The following is a 23,956-nucleotide window of genomic DNA, read 5'->3' as shown; positions in this document are numbered from 1 at the left end:
TCCGACGGCTCCCTTTTCCCACCCCGTTTGGACCCAAGGACATTTTCGGGCTCGGGCTCACGTTCCCCAGCAAACCCCCAGGAACGCCTGACTCCTGGACACCCCAGCACCCCCAGCACCCCGCCACCAGGGCACGAGGCATGCTCAGAGGTGCGGCGGCGCAGGCGTTGGCTGCAGTGGAGCCCGGGAGCCGGAAGGTGCCGCTGCGTCCCCGCTTCCCAGTGCCTGACCCAGTGCGCAAAGTTGGGCTGGAAGCCGCCGGGGGAAGGAGGGACTGAGCGAGCGCTGGTGGCGGGGAAGGGGGGCGGGAGGAGGAGGGAGGAGGGGAAGGAGCAGGGCGGGGGGGCGCCGAGCGTGTGTCATTCGCGCTCTCCCTCCATGTCTAGAGGATGTGCTGAATGGTACGCCAGGAGGCGACGGCGGCCGAGGAGCAGTATCCGGCGGCGGCTGGCAGCCCTGTTTGGCGGCTCTTTGCCCTCCGAGGCTCCGCATCCACCGCGGGCGCCCGACCCCGCGTGCCGCCCGAGCATGGCCGGGCGCCTCGCCCCCGCGCACCCCGCCTGCTGAGCCGCGCCGGAGGAGGTGCGGAGACCGGCGCGGGAGCAGAGGCGAGCGCCTCTGGAACCGGGAAAGGAGCCCGCGCCCTGCGCCCCGTCCCTGCCGCTCTCGCCCGGGCTGCCCGGAGCCCCGATGAGCCCTGATGGCCGGGGCTCAGCCCGGAGTACACGCTCTGCAACTCAAGCCCGTGTGCGTGTCCGACAGCCTCAAGAAGGGCACCAAATTCGTCAAGTGGGATGATGTAAGTCGGGGCGGCTGGCGGGGGTGCCGGCGGGGCGCGGGGCAGGCGCGGGCCTCTCGTGGGGGTGGGGCGAGGGGTGCGTTATGCAATGGGCGCACCCGGGCGGGCGCGGGGGCTTCGGAGCGCTCAGGTCGCCGCCGCCCGGGCGGGTGGCCGACAGCGGCGGCTGGGCGCCTGCTCCTGGGTCCTTGGGTTCAGTAGTTGACGTCCTGGCTGGGTCTGGTCAGCGCCCCCTGAGGTCTGAAATCTTTTGGGCCAGTGGAGCCGAAGGGGCCGGCGTTGCCGGTGACGGGTCCTGACAGTTTGGAAAGTGGGGAGGGTGAAGTTGGGACCCGCAGGAAAGCGCGGCGGTGTGAACAAGTCGCGCCCCTCTCCGCGCGCAGACGCACCCCCTGTTACCTCCTTTGGTCCCTTTCGAGAAGGAACTGCCCGGGAGTCCGAAACTGTTGAATGGTTGCTCAGCGTCTTAGCGCTTTTCTGGGCGCCCACGCGGCAGAGGCAGAGGACACAGCGGTCCAGCCGACAGGTGGTCGGTGATGCCAAACTTTAGCGCCCGGCTCCGCAGAGAAGGGCCCTGAGAAAGGCTGGGGAGGACACACCAGGGGAGGGCTGAAGAGCAGAAGGGGGTAACTGAAGGGTCGATGAGGGCTCGGTGGGCCTGCAGGCCAAGCGGGAGGGCAAGTTTCTGAGAACTGAGCTGGCTGGAGTCTTCAGTTCGAAATAGACTACAGAATAGAATACAGGACATTACCTCAGTTTACCTTCATCTTATGCCAGGAGGGGCTGGGCTAAGTCCAGTACTTTACAGGAACCCTGGACCCTAGGACTTCAAGTGAATCCCCCCCGCCACCACCACCCCCTGCCCCCCGCTCATTGCCTTCAGACACTTTAATAATCTTGCTGAATACATGGGAATCTTCGGATATTAGTTTATCAATTTTATGGCCTAGATATCATTCAACAGGTTTGATAAGAACAACCCATGGGCATAAACCTGAGCTGCTGGATCTAAGGAAATTTGGGTCCAAATGACTAAGACATCTCTTAAACAGGAGGAATTATAGGAGAATGAGGCATTCTTCTTGCTGAAAAGATTTTCCACCTAGTAAATTATAGCCTGTTATTCTCCAGGGTATTTTTCTTTAATCTTCTTAAGCTATTTTCCAGTGTCTGAAAACAATTTAAATATTCCAGGTAGAGAATCCAGTTACTTAGCTGAGCAGGGCTGTGTCTATATTTTGTCCATTTGGAAGTGCAAACAGGACTTGGAGGCTGAGCCCACAGCTTCCTTGAAAGCTCATACCAGTTATTAAATGCTGTAGGCATCCTTTTACTATGGACTTTACACTTTTCTCCTTCTGACCTAGTCTAATGACCGGATGCTTTGTAAATGGATTGTTCCAGAATCTAAACAATAAGTTCAGACACAGATGAAATGCTTTGTCTGTCTCAAGGAAAAACAAAGAAAATGCAGTTCAACAACAAATAAAGCAGTCTTGCCCATCTTGAGATCCTCAGATAGAAAGCTAATATGATGATGGGTTTACTGAGAAAGAGAATGAAGAGCAGAAGGAAGAGAGAGCGAGCGAGCAAGGGAGAGAGAAGGAGACTATGCAGAATAAGAAGGGTATCCCAGGATAAGCTCTGGATTTATTCACAGAGATGATTTTAAACTGCATTTTAAATAATTCTCCAGATGAACCGGTTTGCAAGGCAGAAACAGAGACACAGATGTAGAGAGCAAACGTATGGACACCAAGGAGGGAAAGTGGCGGGGGGTGGTGGTGGTGGGATGAATTGGGAAATTGGGATTGACATATATACACTAATATGTATAAAATAGATAACTAATATAAATAATAATGAATAAAATAAAATTTAAAAAGTATTTGAAGAAAAAATAATTCTCTAGAATGTCTTGTTTGGAAGAAAATATGTCACTTTGAAAATGAAGTTCTTCTGTGGAAACACTTTTTGATACATCCAGGTAGATGACTTTTATTATGTGCATTTATGTCACATATATTTCTTCCTCACCTACTAATGCCAGGCCCTGGATTAGAGCCTGCTGTGATGAAGAAATCAGCAAACCCCCTGCTGTTACCAACCTTACATACTAGGTGGAGGAGCCAGAAAATTATCAAGAACACCAATGATACAGAGATTATGAGGGCTGCAGGGAGAGTGATAGAGAGGCTGCTAGTCAAACGCCACCTGCAGAAGGTGAGAAGGGCTCCCTCTGAGCATTGAACAGTGAGTTTCTGGGGCAGTTCGGTAGGAAGGATATGGGCACTAAGGAGAGGGCCAGGGGAATCTCAGATCTTTCATAGGGGAGAAACCAGACTGCACCCAGGAGTCAGGTTATGTGGAATGCAGTGGACTATCCTGTAAGTTCCTTGGTTGGCCTTCTTGGTCTCCATGGTGATCTGTGGAGTAAGAGGGACCCAGACCTTCTTAGGATGGTTTTTTCCTCCCCCGGTGTCACCCTTCCACTCTTCCCCGTTCATATTTGTCCTTCTAGGGTCAAGCCAGTTTAGGTTATCTGGCTAATTATATTGCATATTAGTGAGACTGTGTGTTGAAGACACAGAGAGCTAGATCTTGAGTCCAAAGGCCTGGGTGTACCTGCTGATTCTTTTACCAGCTGGCTGTGTGACTTTAGCTTAATCACTTACCCTCTGTGAATCTTTGCTGCCTCTTGCTCAGACTGTGAGAATGCTGCATTTCCTACCTATTTCATCTAAAAGTTGGCAGTAGCTGATAGGTAAAGCAGCCCTTCTCACACTTGAGCATGCATCAGAAACATCTGGGGGGATTGGTAAGGTTCAGACTGCTGGGGCCCACCCTCAGTTTCTGATTCAGAAGGTCTGAGATGGAGCCTGGGAATTTGCCTTTCTCATAGGGTCTTGGGTAGCACTGATGCTGCTGGTTGGGGAACCACACTTTGAAACCACTGAGATAAGGTTTGTGAAAAAAACTTGGAAAGTATGGTAGAGAGCACAATCTTGCTGGCCTGTGTACATTTTCACTGGTTTGTAAGTTTAATTTTATCTCTGTGTTGTATTTTGAGAAATTCTTCCAATTATTACCTTTCTACCTACCTAGGAGGTAGAAAAAACTCAGTGACATAATCGTGGACAATCTTTTTAGGTCTTCTGGGATATTTAGGAAGTGTCTCTGACGCCCAGGCTGACTTAACTCACATTCATGCATTTCTTTTGAATTTCTTAGAGGCAATGAAACATTTTCAGCATTTTCGTCTGCTTCTAGTGGGAGTGTTAGACAAGGAAAGGAAGGAGAGAAGCTTCTTGAGAGGCTGTCTAGTCTGACTTCCTGCCTCTGAGCAGGGGAGGCTGCTGTGTTTTTCCTTTTCGCTCTGACTTTGGGAAATACCTGCTGCCCACACCCCCGCCCCAAGGGTGTGCCCCATCTGCTAGTGAGGAAAAGTAAATGCTGGAAATAATTTAAAATATCTGATCTCACTTAAAAATTGTAAACCCTCTTCTCTGATCTTTAAGCCGAAGGATGGGCAAACTCAAAACAGATTTTCAATAGCCCATTAGAAAGCATAATGGTACATTTGAAAATTATGAGTTTGGGGCTATTTAGAATTGTGTAGAGATTCTGTCTTGTTCTTTGAGTGGCTAAAGCACCATAATCACCAGTCCTGTTGTCCTGACCATCATGTAGAATGGGGGATGTCACCCAGAGGGCGCAGTGCCCTGCATAGTCTGTTGGCTACCTACCAATGTCATGGTGAGGCTGTGGATGCTCTAAGGGTGGTAGCCAAAAGCTTTGACATTGGCGTTAACCAATCACAACAGACAGCAGGCGGGCAGTGGAGCTGGAGTGGAGTCCTGGAGACATCCTGTTCCACCAGGGCCAGGCATGAACCATGCTTTTGCCTGATCCTGGGAAGGTCTGCGGGTCCCCAGTGTCTGTGGGAGCATGTGGAAATATTTCCATTTTTGAACAACTAGTAATGGTGTATAGGTATACACAGTCTGAACATCAAGGCCAAGCCTTGTCCTCCGGAACTTGGCCAACAGATAAAGGACTGACCTATGGTGGCTATGTGTCTCACCAGTGATATGAAAGGATGCACCTTGCTTTTATTGTGTGTTTGTATCTTTGCTTTCATTTTGCATTTGTATACGATCAGTCTCTGGTAGTAGGAGGTGGGTGTACAGGACTAGAGTGTTTGAGAGTGAGCTAACTTTCTCCATCTCAGCTAGGGAGTTTGGGAGATTGTGAGCCTGGCCTCTCTTGCTTCTCTGTGTTGGACAAGATGTGGAGGGAAAGACAAAGGTTTCCCAAACCCTGATTTGCCTCAAACTCCTCATTTTCAAATGTACAATTATGCTTTCTAATGAGCTGTTGAGAATCTGTTTTCTGAGTTTGCCCACCCTTCCTCTTAAAGATCTGTGTCTTTGTTCTACAACCTCTGGGGCATGGAGGGCTTCTCATTTGATTGTTTTCTTTTTCTCCACTCTCACCCTCCAAATTCAGAGCTCACTGTGGGTGAATTGCTTAATGCATCTCAACCTGTTTCCTCATGTGTAATGTAAGGATTGTAGTATCTCCTACTGCACAGAACCACTGTTAGCATTAAAGGAGCGAAGGCACATGCATTGCTCTGTGTGGCACCTGACATACAACACTCAATAAAATAAGTTGTTAAAAGTGATGGTCCCCCAATAATTAGAGGGCCATGAACTTTATCAAGGTGGTCAGTTTGTGTTGGATGACTCTTTTATTCTATAGGTGGGAAGATCCAGACCTTCCTTCCATTCCCTTTAAAGTGTGTTTTGATTTTCATATTTTATGATTTGAAAGGGAAAAAAAAGTTTTTTTACCCTTTTAAAAAATATAGGTATTTTAGAGAAAATGAATCTACGTAAAAAATGCAGGACTCTTTCTCTTTAAAGGAAGTCAGTTTTACTTCTTAAGTTTTACTTCTACTTAAAAACCTTAGAGTACACACAACACACACACACACACACACACACACACACACAGAGTAAGTGCACAGGTATGATGCCCAGAAGGAAGAGGAAACAGTTAAAAAAACTTTTGTAATTTAGCAAGAAAAAATTATATATAGATAGATATATGTAAGTCTCGCATCATACATCATGTCTCAGAAGCATAATCTTACATTCAAAGGTCATAATTGCTAGACTGGCTAAGTTGTTTGAGAAGAAGGCTGAGGAAGCTTGGAGGTTTGGATGTGCTGAGCGCCCTGTGGATTTGAACAAGTAACTCCCTCACCCCTCTCCACCACTCTGCCCTCCCCACCAAAAAACCCACAGCTAAAACAGGTAATAATAATAAAAAATCATGTTAGTATATTGCACATTTCCCAGAATCCTACACAAAAGCTCAGTTAGAACTTTTGCATTATGTAGAATCTGTAGTTGTGGTTTCCAAAGTGATGACAAAGTGACACTGACAAGATTAATGAGGGAGCAGAGGAGAAGGGTTTACAAGGTGGGCAGTCAGCAGCATTCACTTTGGACAGGCTATAGGGGAAAGAGGGAAGAAACAGTCCTGGTTGGTAGGTGGTGGATCCAAACGCAGCCCCCAGAAGGGCTGGCAGGTGCCCTCTAATATATTACTTAAATATGTCCAGATGTGTCCCTTTTTCATGTCCAAAGAGCTTTTGTGAATTTCTTATCGACAGTGATTACTGTAATCTAAGTGTAAGAATATCACTTTTCCAGAGTAAGTCAATAAAGCTATTTTAAGCTTTGGATCAGAGTGTAACCTTCATGAAGTAAAACACGCAAATCTCATGTCCAGCTGGGTCAGTTTTCACAAAATGAACACTCACGTGATCAGCACCAGATGGAGAAACAGCATCGCCTGCCCACCAAGCCCCTGAATGCTCCCCTCTGGCCCCGACGCCCGCTCTCCTGACTTGCAGCTCCGTAGGTTGGTTTTGCCTGTCTTGGATCTAGGAAAGCTATTTTCTTCTTATTTTCAATGAAAACAAAAGCCTAAAGCATTTTTATTATTGCTTTAGGACCCTCTTCAACAGTAACAAAAATGACTTATCCTGGGTTTAGATGGACCTTGATTAGGTCCTTATCTAGCCTAAGGTAAGGCCTGGGAAGTGAAGCAGGTGTAGTAAATGCCCCAAATGAGAAAGCAGCTGAATAAAACGGTAATAATTGAGCAAGGAAATGTAGTGCCTACAGGCTGTTATTGGCATAGCAGAGCAGACTAGTAGAGTGCTGTTTCTGGAATATAATTTTCTCTAGTAGTTTTTCTCTCGCATCTTGCCTGACTTTGATATTCCCGCCTATGGTGCAGTAGGATAATTTACTCTGGCTATTAGCATATCTCTAATCCTTCCCAGGAAAGTTTAGCATATCAGTAAATAGCTTCAAATGATATTTACGTGCAATGACTGTTTAAATGGGACGGGAACATTTTGCTTTTTTACATTGAACTTGATTAAACTGTAGTTAAATGTTTCTTTATCAAGATTGCTTCACATTATCATGAACAAGGAGTGCCGGCAGAAAATGGAATGAGATTGATTGTGAATTGTCGACTAATGCTGTGGGTCTTCACCTAAATAACAAATATTTTGTAACTGAAGACCTTAGTTTTCCTGTTACTGGAGCTAATACGAGGTTCAAGCAGCCTTTTCAGACTGTATCATAAATTCCATCTGCCCAGAAAGATTTCATAATGCTCCCCTTCCCCCATCTATTCCATGTCCCATCCCACAGTCAGTGCCAGTGCCCCTGTATATCAGTAAGGAAAGGAACTAGGACATATTTCTGAGATTTACTTGAGATTTTAAAGAAGCTATTGATTTCTGTTAAAAACTAAATGAAATAGCATATAAAGAAGGCTAGACTCTTGAAGAGCTCTTTGGCTTCCCCTTTGATCTCTTTGTGCTCTGATATTTGATTTTATTATTTTCTTCATATGTTAATTTTCAATTTGGGGAAATTTTTATTTTAATTTTATTCTGAAAAAAATGCTTAAGTATATGCTTAGATATAATTGATGTTGACGAAATCTGTATACATTTATCAAGAAACTAAATTATTGTCAGTGGAGAAACATTATTCTATAAAATAATAAAAAATATTTAGTGTTAAAAGAGAATTAAAAGCATCCTACATATGGTTTTCATTTCAAGGACTTTTTTAGTTCACAGTACTTGCTCAGTGTTTTGTTTCTTTTCATCACAATGAAGTTTTATGAACAAGTTTAAGGAAAATGAATTAGTTAACAAAGCACTTTTACCTGAACTAGTCATTGTGGATCTTAATATATAACATTGATACATAGGAGATTAAGAAGTTATTTTGCTGTTAAAAAATCAAACTTTCATTGGAACTTGTTTATGAAGTAGGTAAGGGAAAGTTAATTTGATTCATTTTATAGGAGAGGCCATATAAGCTGAAAAAGGAAGACCCCAGAGCAAGTCAGCAAGTGGTCCCGTAGATTAAAAAAAAAATGAAGAATACTGACAGGGATGCTTTCTCAGGTTTGCTGTTTGGTTGAATCTCACTTAGTCTCCATCCCCAGCGTCTAATATTCTGGCTGTAAATTCATTCCACCAGTATGAGATGCACTTATATGATATGTGAAGGAGGCCACTTCTCTGCATTCTTTGGTTTGTCTCTACAGATGTGTGGGATGTTGAAGGACGAAGTATGATCTTCTTTAGTCGTTCTTCTGTGTTTGGTTATAAAGAGGCAGTGGCGACAGTGGCTGCTCCCTGTCTCAGATTACTCTTCCTTTGTCTTCAGCTAAGCCGGCGTGTGTTTGACTCTAGCAGTTCCTCCTTGATTTCTCTCTCACCTTTCTGAATGTGGTGGAGGCAACAGCTGTTCTCAAGGGTCAGTGTATCATGTTCTGGGGTCATTCACAGAGGCTCAGCCTGAAGCCTATGTCTCCAGTCCTTCTAGTGATACTGTCAAGTACCTGTAATTAAACTCCTTTATGTTCAGAGTTTCCAGAGAGGTTTTTGTTTTCTTCATTAACCCCTACCCAATACGGCCTTTTATGGTTCTAGGATTCCATGAATTTCAGTTTTAATGTGCAATAACCACCCACACATCCTATGTAATCTTCTCCTTCAATATTACAGTTGAGTAAAATGGAGTTTTGCTATAATGCTGCCTCTCAAGTTCAATACTGAGAGTGAGTCCTAATAACAGGCCCTGATATTTATAAACCACTCTTATTTATTTACAGTCATGCTCCTTCAGTCTTCAAGACCACCTCGAGTGGTAGGAAAAGGCCAGATGTTATTATTCCCATCTTACATAGAAGCACAGTGGGGCTTGTGTGTGGTGAGTTGTCCAAGGCACACAACTAGAGCCAAAGTCAGGTTTAAAGCTAGGTCTTCTGGTTAAATTCAGGACCTTTTCCAGTCTACCATGATATCCCCAAACAGTGGTAACAAAAGGCTTTTAATCGAATCCAAATGATTACCAGTTGAAAGAGAATCATTGACTTTTCCAAAGAATCCCCCTGATTTTAGGATTCGTACAAATGAGGCTTAGAACCCTACAAATGCCTTCCTCTTTGCTAGTGTCTTCAAAAACAGCTATTTTTATGATGTGTATACAAAGCCCATTTTTGTTCCACAGTGTAGGATGTGGGAACATAGGAAAACTTAATTTCTGCTTTGAGGCACAAAGACCAGGGCACAGTCTAGTCTACAAATGTTCTACATCAGTCAGTCAGTGTAAAACATGCTCACGGAAGGTAATTCAGGAATGGTGTTAAAGCAAAGGTCATTTTTTTCATTACCTAATAAGTGGCACTTTTGTATCTGGCAAGACTCATTACATGTGCTTTTCCATCTTTTTCTCTTCCAAACATACTTGCAAATGTTGTCTTTTGCTGGATGCCCATTAAGACTGGTCCCATGGCTTCCTATGGGAAATCTTTGATGTTGGAAGATGAAAGACAAAGTGGGCATGAAGGAAGTGTAGAGGATGCCACTTGCACCCAAACATGAGGCAGAATGGCTTGGAATTCAAGGTGCTGTCAATTGAGAGCCCAGATGTAGATTGCCAGTGCAGGAGGGTGCATGCAAGGAGGTGGTTATGCCTCGTCTGTACAACAACTGGACCAGGGCTCCTCAAAGACTGTAGCTTTGTGTTATTTATCTTCTTCCCTAGGGCAAAGCATAGGCCTGGCACTGAGTTGGTGCTCAGGGAATCTTTGTGGAATGAAGGAATGATCTGGTGTGTTTCTGGGTCACAGTGGGTTCATGGGAAGGGGGAGTGTGCAGTCATGAGGGAGGGTGGTCATGCTCCCAAGACACCTGCATGACACACTGTGTGTGGCATTGGTTATAAAGCCCTGCCCTCCATCCTTCCATTCCATCTGACATCTCCCAGAGTCTGAGGGACCCTGTGACCTTCTTAACTTTGGTTTCTCCATGTGAGTTCAAGAAGCAAACTATTTATTGTCAATACAGAGCTGATTGCTGTCATAGCACAGATTTCCCATAAGGGCTAAATATGGCTTAAGGCTGAGTGTGTAATCAATTGTGATTCGATATTGGTTGAAAATTGTGATGCTTAATGTATTTACATCTCTCATTCTGAATGTTACAAGTGGCTTCTGTTTTCTGGAAAAGATACACATATACCGAGATTTTGCAAGGAAAATTGCCCTTAAAGAAATTCAGAAGTGTTGGGAATGACAGAGCAAAAGACTGATGGGTGTGAAAACATCCTCTCTATCTGGATAATGATTCACAAGGAGAAAAATGGATACGTGAGCTTTATTGCCAAAATGAGAAAAATATTAAAGACATATGGTTTTAAAAATATTAGTTATAATAAAAATTCTACCTACACTATTTCTTCTGTATAGAGGGAATGGAAGTTACTGGGACAATATTATTGACATCCTCCCTTCCCCACTCCTAGTTCAATATACTTGGGCCACCTCTATGGTCCCACCTTCCCTCCTGTCCCTGGAAATGCTCTATGTCCTGGAGCCCATGCCTCCTGGTTTCTTTGGATTCTGGATTCATAATTATCCTCCCCTTTGACAGTATCTGTGAAAGATTCCCTTCTTTTGAGGCTCTTCTAAGAACATAGAAATATGCTTTTTAGTCATACAAATGCCAACATAGAATCCAGCCCAATGTCCCCCACTCCACCTTCCTCCTATTGTTACTGCCCTCTTTTCCTCATCCTTCCCTCCACAAGGAACATGCAGCTTCTGCCCACTTTCTCCTCTCCTAACATCCCACTCACTCCTTCTCTGCCCTCCAAAGCCTTATTCTGCCTTTGCCATTGCTTTGAGATTTCTCTTGCCACAGCTTCTGGCAACCTGTTGGGTGCCAGCCCAATTGATATTTTTCAGAATCTACCTTGATTCTTTTTCTGCAGTTTCCTTCCATCTACCCATTCAGTGTTCATACTTTAAATTTGTATTGATGCCTCTTATAAGCTGTACATTTTGCTAGTGTTGTGGATTTACAATGGTAAATGATTTGGTTCCTGCCCTCACGGAGTTGGTGCTCTGCTGGGGGAGATAGATGCTCAACAAAGAGAGGTAAATGATGTTACTATAATTGTGATAAGTACTACTGAAAAAAGTACAAGTGAGTATAAGAAGTTTGGAAGGTTTCCATGGAGAAATTCTGTTTAAGGAAAGACCTGAGTTATAAGTAGGACTTAAGCCAACATGAGGATGGGGAGTGTATTAGGTCAAATGTACAGGACATGTGGGCATCCCAAGGAGGGAAGGCACATGGGACTTTGAAGGACAGGGAAGAATAAGCAAATGGGGCACTTGGTGGCTCAGATGAGGCGGGATGGCAAGGGGTGCATATATGCTACTTAGGCCACTGCAAAATTTTATCATGAAGTCAGTAGGAAGCCATTAAAGCTGTGTTTCTGAACCTCAGTACTATGGACATTTGGGGCCAGACAATTCTTTGTTATGGGGTTTGGCCGGTGCATTGCAGAATGTTTAGCAGCATCCCTGGCTATCTAATAGATTCCAGTAACAAAATCCCCAGTGTAACAACCAAAATTGTTTCTGGACATTGCCAACATTTCCCTGGGGTGAAAAACTGACCCTGGTCCAGAACCACTGATTAAAATGTAAACCACTGATTTAAATCTTAACTGATTTAAAAAAGTACTGGGCCCCTGTGTGCGCACGTGTGCGCGCACACACACGGCCAGTAGGGACATGAAAAGATGTTCAACAACATTAGTCATTAGTCATCAGGGAAATGCATATTAAAACCACAGCCCACCAGACCTATAGCTTCCTGAAATGATTGGTTTACTCATCTGATGCCCCCACTAAACATTGAGCACCTTGTATGATGGGGGATCTGGACTTTCATTTGAATCCCTAGTATAGGCCTGCAGTATCTTGCATGGTATTTGAAGGAGCATGCTTCCAGCTTTTTGCTGTATTTTGTTAAAAGAGATTTGTATACCTGTCAGTAAAAGGCAACTTTTTAATGGTACTTCTCTCCACTGTTTTGCATCCTCCACCCTGGACCTTCTTCCCTTCTCTGCTTTCCTTTCCTCGGGGAAATTTCAGACTGGACAGGCCCTGGGAAGAAAATCCTCTTCCATGCTGATGCACATAGAACATTTACTTCACTGATCTTAATCTCACAGTCCATCATCCAAGACTGCCTTTAGTGTGTGTGTGTGTGTGTGTGTGTGTGTGTGTGTGTGTGTGTGCGTGCGTGTGTGTGTTTCAGAGTCAGGGCTGCATCGCTGATGTTTGTTGGGCATCACATCTGATTTTCTGTGACACTTGGAATTTTTTTTCCTTACATAGCTGTTTGTGTATGTGTTTGCCGTCTTTGGCTCTGCTGCTTTCTGAGGCAAGTCTTGGGCAATCCCTGTGGAGCATGGCTGGTTATTTTCCCTTGTTGACTCTGTAACATTGATTAGTTGAGAAGTGCACATCTCTAGCCATGTGTGTTTTCTGTTTAACAACATGAGGACACGGAATCACTGTGGAGTCAGGATTGTGGTCAATCTAGGCCAGTAGACTTTCTGACAGTGGCACCAACGTGTGGGCTGTGGGTCTGTGGGTCTGCGAGCCGGTCCTCGACATTAGCCTTAATGGGTTATAGCTTGTATCAGTTTTATAGGGTGTCCATAACAAAGTAGCACAGACTGAGAGTCTTAAACAACAAAAATGTGTTTTCTCACAGTTTTGGAGGCTGCAGGTCTGAGATCAAGGTTTTAGTGGAGTTGGTTCCTTCTGAAGACCCTGATCTGTTCCAGGCCTCTCTCCATAGCTTGTAGGTGGCTGGCCTCCCTGTGTTGTCACATCATCTTCCTTCTGTATGTGTCTGTGTCCACATTTCTTCTTTTTATAAGGACACCAATCCTATAGAATTAGGGCCCACCCTTAGTGACCTCCTTTTAATTTAATCGCCTATGTAAAGATTGTTAACCATATAGGGTTGCACTTTGAAGCACTGGGTGGGACTTGAACATACGGATTTTGGGGTGGGGCACAATTTAGCTCATTACTAACCTGAACCTGGTAAAGTAGAACTCAGAGGGCAGCAACGTATTGGCTCTATTCAGATACTTGAAGAATTGACACTTAGAGAAGCAACTAGATTTATTTTGTATAATTGGGTTGGCTAAAAAGTTCATTTGGAAAAACCCAAATGAACATTTTGGCCAACCCAATAATTAGGAGTTAAAACTAAATGGTAGCTGCATATATGGAAAAAAATCCCCAAACTTTCTAGCTGGCATTATCTGACCAAGTTTGCTTTGTGAAAAAGATTTCCCTGTTAAGGAGAAAACTTATTTTCTCATGAAGATTTAGAGCTCCACTGCCCAGTAGAAATATAAAATGAGCCACACTGGAAATTTTAAATTTTTTAGTAGCCACATTAATAAAGTAAAAACAAAAACAGGTGGAATTAATTTTTTTTTTTTTTTGCGATACGCGGGCCTCTCACCGTTGTGGCCTCTCCTGTTGCGAGCACAGGCTCCGGACGCGCAGGCTCAGCGGCCATGGCTCACGGGCCCAGCCGCTCCGCGGCACGTGGGATCTTCCCGGACCAGGGCACGAACCCGTGTTGCCTGCATCGGCAGGCGGACTCTCAACCACTGCACCACCAGGGAAGCCCCTGGAATTAATTTTAGCAATATAGTTTGTTTAACCCGATATATTTATTTACATATATAATTAATATAAACAATTATTCATTAACTACTTTACATTCTTGTTTTCATTGTCAGTCTTTCAAATCTTATAGCACATCTTAGCCAACTCGCCACATTTCAAGCGCTCCGTGGTCTCAGGTGAGCCCATATTCAACAGTGCAGGTGGATAGCGTTGCCATCTCAGTTGGGGCCAGATCATCTCCAAACAAATGAAAAATGGTTCTTGAGGGACAAAAAGTCTTCTTATTCTTTACTTTTTATTTTGTATAAAGCACAGAATACATACAGCATATAAATAGATATACAGAATATCTGTGATATTAACATTTCATGGAAGATGATTAGGAAAACAAATGTCGAAAAAAGCCCTAATTTAGCAGATCAGTAATGAAACTGTTGAGTGACCTTGGTGTAGAGTCTGTCCTTGAGGCTTAATTCCAGTGCTTCCCTTACTAGCTTAGCTAGGTTTCCTTGGACCTAGTTATTTAAGCTAAGCCTTAGTCTATTTATATGTAAAATCGGGATAAGTGTCTACCTCTTAAAATATTATAAATATCAAAGGAGAAATTCCATTTCGAGTTCATATTGCAGTGATTGGCTCAGACCAAACATTTAGGATGTGTCTATTACTATTTGGTCAGTGAGTTTTGTAAAGAATATTCTGGTATTGGGAGGGAGTTTGGACTGTTTTGTCATTTCCTCCCAGTTTCTTTAGGACATTTTGTTTATTTATTTATTATTAAAGTATAGTTGCCTTATTATATTAGTTTTGGGTGTACAGCGTATCGATTCAATATTTTTATAGATTATACTCCTGGGTATATAATTTGTTTTATAGTGATTCATTTATTTTCACATTTCATCTTTTTTTTGAGATGTAATTATCATATAACATTGCATTATTATGTTATTGATTTATATCAGCACATTGATGCACAAGTCATAATAAAGAAGTTATAGGACTTTGTAATTTTAATATTGATTGCAGTGACTCTTTTTACTGAAATATCTCTCATTCTTTTGGATGTTGAGGTTTTAAGAAGTCCCTTTACTTTGTTCCTTGACTGTCCTTTATTTAACCTAAAATCTTTTTGGAGATTCATGTAAATTGTAGAACAACAGCTTCTTATATCATAATATTAGTCTTCACTTTTGATAAGATGGGATGAGAGTAAAATGGTTTCTGTCAACGAAAGAGGGGTAAATAGAGATTTACTGTACATTATCCACAATTACTAACTTAAGACAGGTATGTTTATTAGTGTTCTTCTTTTCAAAGTAGATGTTTATTGGAAAAAATACCTTATAACTTTAAATAAGCAAATTAAAGTTGAATTCCTAGTTAGAAGCCATGTACTTAGAAGACACAGGGATGTCTACATTTCAAGCTCACTGATGCTCCTGGGCATTTACATCATGGTATTCCTGATTCAAAGCCTCACCCATTGTGGGCCTGTGTCAGTGGATCTGAGTCTGGTTCCTGGACCAGTAGCAGCAGCATCACTGAAAATTAAGTAGAAATGCAGATTCTCAGACTCTATTCCAGATCTCCTAAGTGAGAAGCTCCAGAGAAAGGGCTCAGTAGTCTGCATTTTAACCAGTACTCCTTGTAAATCTGATGCACCCAAAAGTTTGAAAACCACCTTCTTATGGAATACACATCTTACGGATATTGATGGAGGGAGAAAGAATAAAACATAGACCATCTGAGAGTTACCTCCATTATTCTGCAGTAAAATGCTGCAGTTGCCTTGGAAATGAAGGATGGCCGTATATTTCAAACTTCAAACTACAGCATATATTCTGACAATTAAGAATACTTGAGATCTGGGTTGAGTAGGGGGAGAATATAGGCACTTGCAGCTATGTGAGAGGTGTGAAAAAAGGAGGTGGAGTTGAAAATGGATATTCATGTATTTCTGGGTCAAACCCTGCCTTGCATGGCAAGAATGCTAAGTTCCAGCTGATCTTGGAATGTCAAAGGTGATTATGGAGGAAGCAGGCAGGGAGCCACGATAAATGATCATTTAGTAGAGGAACTATGGCCGGAAGAGTGGGTCAAGAAAATACTGAACAAAGGAGCTTTAATTTTGAAGGAGGAAAAGGAATAAGCTAGAAAAAGCAGTATCCGAAACAATGAGGCAGCCTAACACAATGTTCCAACATATAAATTTGAGCTGTTTTGCTCTGCTAACTTTAAATATTTTATTGTCTGGGATCTTTGCAGTGAATTGTCACTAAGTTTTTGATTAGAATCCTATCAGATACTCTTGTCAGACACTCTGATTAGAAAAGGAACTGATGTGAAAATGATAAGTTACACCTACAGGTTAATTCCAAATTTACCTGGAAATTGGGATGTGTGTTCTGTGAAGCCTATTGGAAACTTTTATTTCACCCAACTCTGGAAGAGTAGGTGATGAAACAGAACTGAAAATATTGCTATGATTTACTGGAAATATTACTGTGAACTTCTATGCATGTAATCTCATAGGAGAAGCTTCAGATATTTTAAAAATTATTCTTCCATTATACTATCAAATTTGTTTCCAAGTGTCTTTTTTTTTTTAACATTTAAAAGTAATTTTGGAATTTAAAAATTCCAGCTGAAGCTCTATGTAACAGCATATTTTCAGACTGCATGTTAAGAATGAATCTTAAGACTATCAGAATAAAACAGCAAGGCAGTTGCTCAAAAAATTAAATATAGAACTATCATATGATCCAGTTATTTCACTTCTGGGTATATATGGAAAAGAATTGAAAGCAGGGACGCAAACAGATATTTGTAGGCCCATGTTTATAGCAGCATTGTTCACAACAGCCAGAAGGTGGAAAGAAACAACCCAAATGTCCATCAGTGAATGAATGGATAAACTAAATGATACAGACATATAATTGAGTATTATTCAGTCTTAAAAAGGAAGGAAATTTTGATACCTACTATAACATGGATGAACCTTGAACACATTATGCTGAGTGAAATCAACCAGATACAAAAGGAAAAATACTGTATGATTCTATTTATATAAGGTACCAAAAAGTAGTCAAATTCATAGATATAGAAAATAGAATGGTGATTGTCAAGGCCTAGGGGGAGGAGGGAATGGTGAGTTAGTGTTTAATGAGTGTGAAGTTTCAGTTTGGGAAGATGAGGGTGGATGGTGGTCATGGTTGCAGAGCAATGTGAAAGTACTTAATGTCCCTGAACTTTACACTTAAAAATGGTAAGTTTTATGTTATATATACTTACCACAATAAAAAAAGAATGCCATGATAAACTTTCATTTAATATTTTAATAAATCAGGTTTTAAACATAATCCACTATAATAATAATGAACATTTTTATGTGCCAAGAATTGATCCAAGTGCTTTACCCAAATTATCCTATTTAATTCTCACAAAAATCTCTGATGGAAGTATGATTATTATCTCTTTTTTTTCCAGTGTGGTTGTGCAGAATGAGGCACGGGAGGGGACAGGCAGAGATTTGAGCCCGAGGGGTTGGCCTCCAGAACCTGGCTCTTATAATAAAACTTACCATGTGTACAAAAGCCTTAAATCTGCTCTACCCATCAGGAAGACAATCCCAAATTCCAAAATTATCTCTGCAAGTTCTAAATTTATTACAAATCTTTTTAATCAGATAGAGGATATGACACACCAGAGTTACAATGTGTATGAAAAAGTTGAAATAAACTGGTTTTATTTATGTCTCTTTAAAAAATGCAATTCCTGCAAAGATCCCAGTATTTCAGTATAAAAATCCATATCCAGTGACATGTGTTTCTTTGTGCAGATGGTATGCCTTTCTGAAAATTGCCAAAAGAAAAGAACACATATTTTAGAAATGTTTAATATTGTAATTACAATACAGGCAGTTTTTGCTTTATAATATGCATGCTTTAAACTAAGAAGACTGTCTATGATGTTTTATTTTATTGTGTGAAATTTAAATTTATAACAGTTTTGTGTATAGCCTTCCGAACGTATAGAAGATGACCTTATTTACTGTTACCTTGGAAACAGCAATACCTAAATGCTGTGTTTACTGTCTTCAGTACAATTAAAAATCATTTTATAGAGCAAATGTAATTTAAAATAATATCCTGAAGCATGGATTTTAATTAACTTTAATCATATAAAATATGTAATGATGTTTAGTGTTATTATTTGGAAAACCAAATATAGCTTTTTGTTAGAAAACATGCCAGTGCCTTTAAAAACTTGCCTTAATCAATAAATACATGCATCACTGGCCTTTTCCTTTATAAGTAATGTCCCAATATTCTAATTATTAGTAAAGTACCTCAGTTATGTAATTAGCAATCCTATGATGTTAAAGATATCATGTTTAATTTTTTATTAGTTTTACTAATAATTGATGATCTTGGAGAAACTTAACAATTATAACTTGTTAAGTAATTCACAGGTAAGGCTTTCTATAGTGGCATATGTTGATATACATGTATTTTCTTACATTTCTAGGACTCCACTATTGTCACTCCAATTATTTTGAGGACCGACCCTCAGGGATTTTTCTTTTACTGGACAGATCAAAACAAGGTAAGAAGTGAGATATGTCTTTCTTACATTTTCCAGTTAGTTGCTGATTTGCGAAGTATTTAGCTTTCTATCTGTTTCATGGATGACTCTGTAATTTATTTAAAGATTCTACTTAAAAATAATATCTTAGATATAAATGTCTTGGGATTTTCCAAGGTCTGAAATATTAGATGTGCTAAATCCTAGAACAATTGGCATTTTTCAGGGTAAGAACATGGAATTGTGAATTACATTTGTTGTAGAGGGAAGTTAGCCAGTATTACTGCTGTTAAGTCTCCCCCCAACTCTACCCATAAAAAATGAAGAAACATGATGAGAAAGTCATTTTTGACCCTGATGACTGTAACTGTGGCTTTCCCTTTCTCTTCCTTCTCCCCTTTGCTGCTTATTAAGTGTTCTCCCAGCCTCAGCAGGAATTTGGCCTTGATAATTTGTTTTTTGTTAGAAAATCAGGAATAAGATCCCTTTAGACTATACCTTCACTTTTTCAGGAATTTCTTCCCATTTTAGCTTTCTGTCCACCATACCATGAATTTAGAATCTCATTTATTATGAAACCAATTGAGATGATTCCATATTGAATTATTAAAAACTAGACTGTCTGCAGATCATAAGATTTATTTGGAGTTTAACGGGTAGTTAGGTCAGAATATTCATAAAAAGTAGGTTATTATTTCCATAGACGATGGAACATACACTTGAACATACGCTTGATGTTGCACTTGAACATACAATGCCACAGACCACAGAATATTTTGGTCCTATAAGTTCTGATATTTGGAAAGATGGGACAGGCTTTATTGAGAGTGCTAAATCCATACTGAAACCAATAAAATACCTGGCATCAAACTGTGAGGTGCTTTTTCATGTTCTGGTGTTAGTTCTCTATATCCAAGGTTACTGGTGTTTGTCAGCTTAGCTTTCGGCCATTGGGGGCAACCTGGACTTCACCAGTGAGTAGTGGTATGGAAACTGCTCTGTGCAGTGGCATATTTGGGGTCAGAGTAGAGCCTGGGGAAACTCTTAGGGTGCTAGACAGTAATATCTGGCTCCCAGGGCCACTCCTGAATGGGTCTGTTAACACGTCATCCAAAAGGCAGATTTTAGCTTTGTGGTCCTGGAGTTACTTTCTGAATATGGGTGCCCTGTAATCATCTCTGGCCACAGACATGGGGCTAAATCATAGACCCCGAGCTAACGTCAAAAACCGTATTTGAGTAAGATTTCATACTGACTGTTCATGTTTATTACTGGGTGTGTTAATCACTTTGGCTTTGACATTCTGTTTGGTTTCCTGCTGTTATGTATAAAACAATGGCTTGAAAGAGGTTTTTTATTTTTTTCTCCTAAAGGCTATTTTTAGAACTGTTGAAGCTATATTCATGAAAGATATATTTATAATGCCTAGAGCATTTTTAAATGTTGGGTATTTGTACAAGAGACTAGACTGTCAGTTTGATTTTTCAACTTGTAAATCAAGCTTCTATAAAAGCAACAGAAGGTATTTGGGGGTTTTTAAATAATTCATAGCAACTCAGTTAAGCTCCCCTTTAAGACCAATCATAAATATTTCATTGCTTAAGAAAGAGAAACTGTTTAGGACCAGAGGCTTTTTGATGTACCTCTGTTGTCCTGTGAACCCAGTATTTTAACTCATGCTTATTTTCAAATGTAGAAAATTCTCAGTTTTTTAATACTAACCACTTTCTCTTGGTTGTAATGCTGTTTATGACCAACTTAAACAAATACTGTGGTAGCAATACTTCTGTCTCTTTATTACTTTTCTTTTCATGGATATTAATCTTCCAGTTCTAGCCAAGAGATGGGAATTTCATTTTTCACTTTTTAAGTCAACGGTCAGTCATGTATCAGAATTTTGAGGTTTATTTTTTTAGTTAATGATCATATATCAGTATCTAAAAGATGAGACGATTTAAGAAAAAAATTAAACTTTCCATGATTCTAAGTTTGTCATTTTCTTCTGGCTTTAAGCCTAGTCCTGGAGTCAGAATGAGTGATGAATCCACTTCTAAGAGGTAGACTCCTGTAAGTGATATATTAGGAGCATAAATGTACGTAAGCAGAGATGGTACCCACAAGTGAGTGGGGAGGGCACACAAGCTTTAAATCCATGTTTTTGCATAAAATCATTTGAAGGGATGGGCCTAATGTTGCAGTCAGATGATGCTTAGAGGCCCAGTTTCTTTAAGATATTTTTTCTGACAATCAGTCTTGTTGATATGAATCTATCACATGTACTACAGGGGTTACGACTCAAAGAAAAAATGTGATACTTTTAAGTTTATCCCCTGATTCCCTCCCCACCCCTGTTTGGAAGCTTGTGTTGGTATCTGGGTGATGTGCCTCTCTTCTCCCTGGAGCTTCTTCCTTTGTCTTTGTCCATGTTTCTCCTTGGTCCATGAAGCCTGTGCTGAAGCCCTTTGATTAGCGATCCCTTGAAGCCTACTCTGCTCAGAGGCGAGCTGAGTGGCTTAAGAAGCTCTTGGTAAAGAATATTGTTAAAAGATCTTTCTCTTTATAGCCCTGGAGGAGAATCCTCACGTTTGACAGTTTCTCATCCATGTCTTCTCTCCTGTCATGGCCACATTGTACCATGCACCACTGATTTCAAGCCACTGGTTTCACTCTCTGTGAACATTGACATGCTTCCTTCTGTAACCCCTCCTTTGATTTGTCACCATAGAAATGATAGGTGGCAAAGAAGACAGACAGCCCAGATGATTTAAGAACTTAAAAACCAGAGCAGGCAGGTAATTTTTATGTAGCAGAAATGTGCTCTGATGAAACATTGAAAGAATGTTTGGGGTTGGTTGGGAGCAGATAAATATGAACATCATCTTAAGGGATAAATGTTCATACTTTGTACCAGCTCTGGGCTTATTTTAATCATTCTTTCCCTTTTATTGTTGGCTCTGTAAATCTTATTGACTGTAATTAGCAAGAATGAGTTTCTGAATATGACTATTTTAAGCATGGTTGTTTTTCTTATGTCAGTGTGTGTTATGTAAAGAAGATCAGTTTATTTGTAATCATGAGTGAGAAGGGGCTCCTGTACAGCCTGAGTATGGAAGAGGTTGCCTGCATTACACTATGACTTGACTTTGGAGCTCTGCCATATCAGGACCAGAAACCAACACAGGAAGTGTTGGCCGTGAAAACCATGCGAACTGCAAGAAGAATCTGTATGGGAGCTAAAGAAGAAAAAAGGGTCAGTGTAAAAGGCTAATAACAAAAACCTATCCTGCTAGAACATGAAACATAGTAAGCTGATGCCCTGCTTCTGTGCCAAGGTTGGTGTAAAAATAAAACTACTCACTACTAGATCCAAGAAATTCAATATAGTTTAGTAAGCTCTTCCTTGTATCCCTAAAACAGGAGCTTGCAGGAGGGGAAAGAGGAACATATAATTAAATTAACAAGGAAGAGGAGGAAAAACACATTTTAAAGGAAGGACCCCTACTACTTTATCTTTTTTGTTACAGATATTATTTATTTTTTATTTTGTGGATAATCCACTAATAGGTTCTTTTTGTAAGAGAGTAAAGCAGTATTGATGCCTTTGACTCCATCCCACCATTGACCCAATCCTAGTCTCTTCCAAAGTCAATTGCTCGTAACAGCTTCATGGTATCTTTCCAGGTCTCCTTTTAATGAATTTGTGCATACATTAACTATGGAAATATTTCAGTTTGTTTCATTTATATCCATTTGTACCCTAAATAACATCATATTATTTTTACAGTTCCACAAACTGGCTTTTCACTTTACAATATGTCTTACAGAACTTTTTGTGTAAGTACATGTGAATGCACTTGATTCTTTTAAATTGCTCTACGTATCCCATAGAATGGATGAGCAAATTTCATTTAACAATAAAAAATTCTCATTGATGGACTCTTGGTAGCTGTCTGTTTCTAGTCCACAGAAAACAATCCTGAACTATAGAGTAATAGTCAGCCTTGTGTATCCCTCTCTGAGTATATGGGTCAGGCGTCCCTGAGGTAAATTTTGAGAAGTACAATTGCTGATTGAAGGCTATATATATCCTAAATTTTAGTTAATAGTTGTGTCATTTTATAACTTTGCCAGTCTTGTGTGAGAGGAACTGTTTCCTCCATCCCCACCAACACTATTAAGAAACATTTTAATTTTTGTCAATCTGTTGCAAGCATTGTATCTCTGCTCTAATTTGCTATTGCCTGATTTGCTACTGAGCTGTGTACATTTTCTTACATTTGTGGACAATTTCTATTTTCTCTTACAGGAGTTACCTGCTGAATTTCCTTGCCTTGTGTTGAGAGTTGTCCAGGTATTCTGGATGTTAATCCTTTAGCTGTTAGGGATGTTGCAAATATTTTCTTCCTGTCTGTGGCTTGTCTTTTGAATTTCTTAACTTTTAACTTATGCATGACAAAAGATGACTCGACAGTCTCAAATTTGATGTATTCACATTTCAACCTTTTTTCTTTATTTTGCTTTATTTAAAGCCTTTCTTATTCGTCATCCTCATAGCCATCATTATTATTAGTTTAGATTTTTAATTCATGTATAGTTGTCTTAGTCCATTTGGGCTGCTCTAACAAAATACTATAGAAAGGGTAGTTTATAAATGACAGATATTTATTTCTCACAGTTCAGGAGGCTGGAAGTCCAAGACCAGGGTATCAGCATGGTCCAGTGAGAACCCTCTTCTGGGTTGCAGACTTCTGGTGTCCTCATGTGGTGGAAGGGGCTAAGGATCTCTCTGGAGCCTCTTTTATAAGGATGCTAATCCCATTCAGGAGGACTCTGCCCTCAGGACCTAATCACCTCCCAAAGGCCCCATCTTCTAATACCATCCTTGGGCATTAGGTGTTCAACATATGAATTTGGCCTGGGGGGTAGGGACACAAACATTCAGGCCATAGCAATTATATAATGTATTTTGAACACTGATGTGAAGTTTGGTTCTAAATTTAATTTCTTCAAATGATTAGTCTTGTCTGTGGGTGGCTCCTCATTCTTTCTTGTTGGAGCCAGCTCTGATAGCACCATCTCTTCTGTAGCTTTCTTCTGGCTGAGAGTGGAGGGTGTGGGAGGTGGGATCTGTGATGATGGGTTTACCTGAGTTGATGCTCCCATTTCATTCCTAGTGCTAATACCTTCACCGCCTGTTTGGGTGGCCCAGATCTACTCCTATGTTTTAATGTCTGTGGGTTTCTGGGATGTCATTTCCTACTTTTTATTCCATTTATCTTTTTTCTTCCATTCTTTCTGATTGAACAAGTACAATCCTTTCTGTGTACCCATGATCCTAGATGATAGACATATATTTACACCTGCATATCCAGCCATTTCTAGGGACCCAGGACCAGAGGAGGGCTCCACCATCTGCACCATATGCCATCTTTTTCTGGCCTGTGATTT

General features: G+C 40.9%; 1 protein-coding gene across 2 annotated transcripts in view; it reads left to right on the top strand.

Annotated features, from left to right (window-relative positions):
• Positions 1-359: 359 nt before the first annotated feature.
• PLCB1 (phospholipase C beta 1) overlaps positions 360-23,956 on the top strand; it is a 686,080-nt gene continuing 662,483 nt past the window's right edge. For both annotated transcript variants that reach the window (XM_065892597.1, XM_065892598.1), the window contains exons 1-2: positions 360-799; positions 18,452-18,529. In XM_065892597.1, coding sequence (XP_065748669.1) covers positions 701-799; positions 18,452-18,529 — 177 coding nt within the window. In that variant the 5' untranslated portion in view covers positions 360-700. The remainder of the gene's footprint in view (positions 800-18,451; positions 18,530-23,956) is intronic.

Source organism: Phocoena phocoena, chromosome 15, assembly GCF_963924675.1.
Source record: "Phocoena phocoena chromosome 15, mPhoPho1.1, whole genome shotgun sequence".
NCBI lineage: Eukaryota > Metazoa > Chordata > Mammalia > Artiodactyla > Phocoenidae > Phocoena > Phocoena phocoena.
This window is presented reverse-complemented; position numbering and strand designations above follow the sequence as displayed.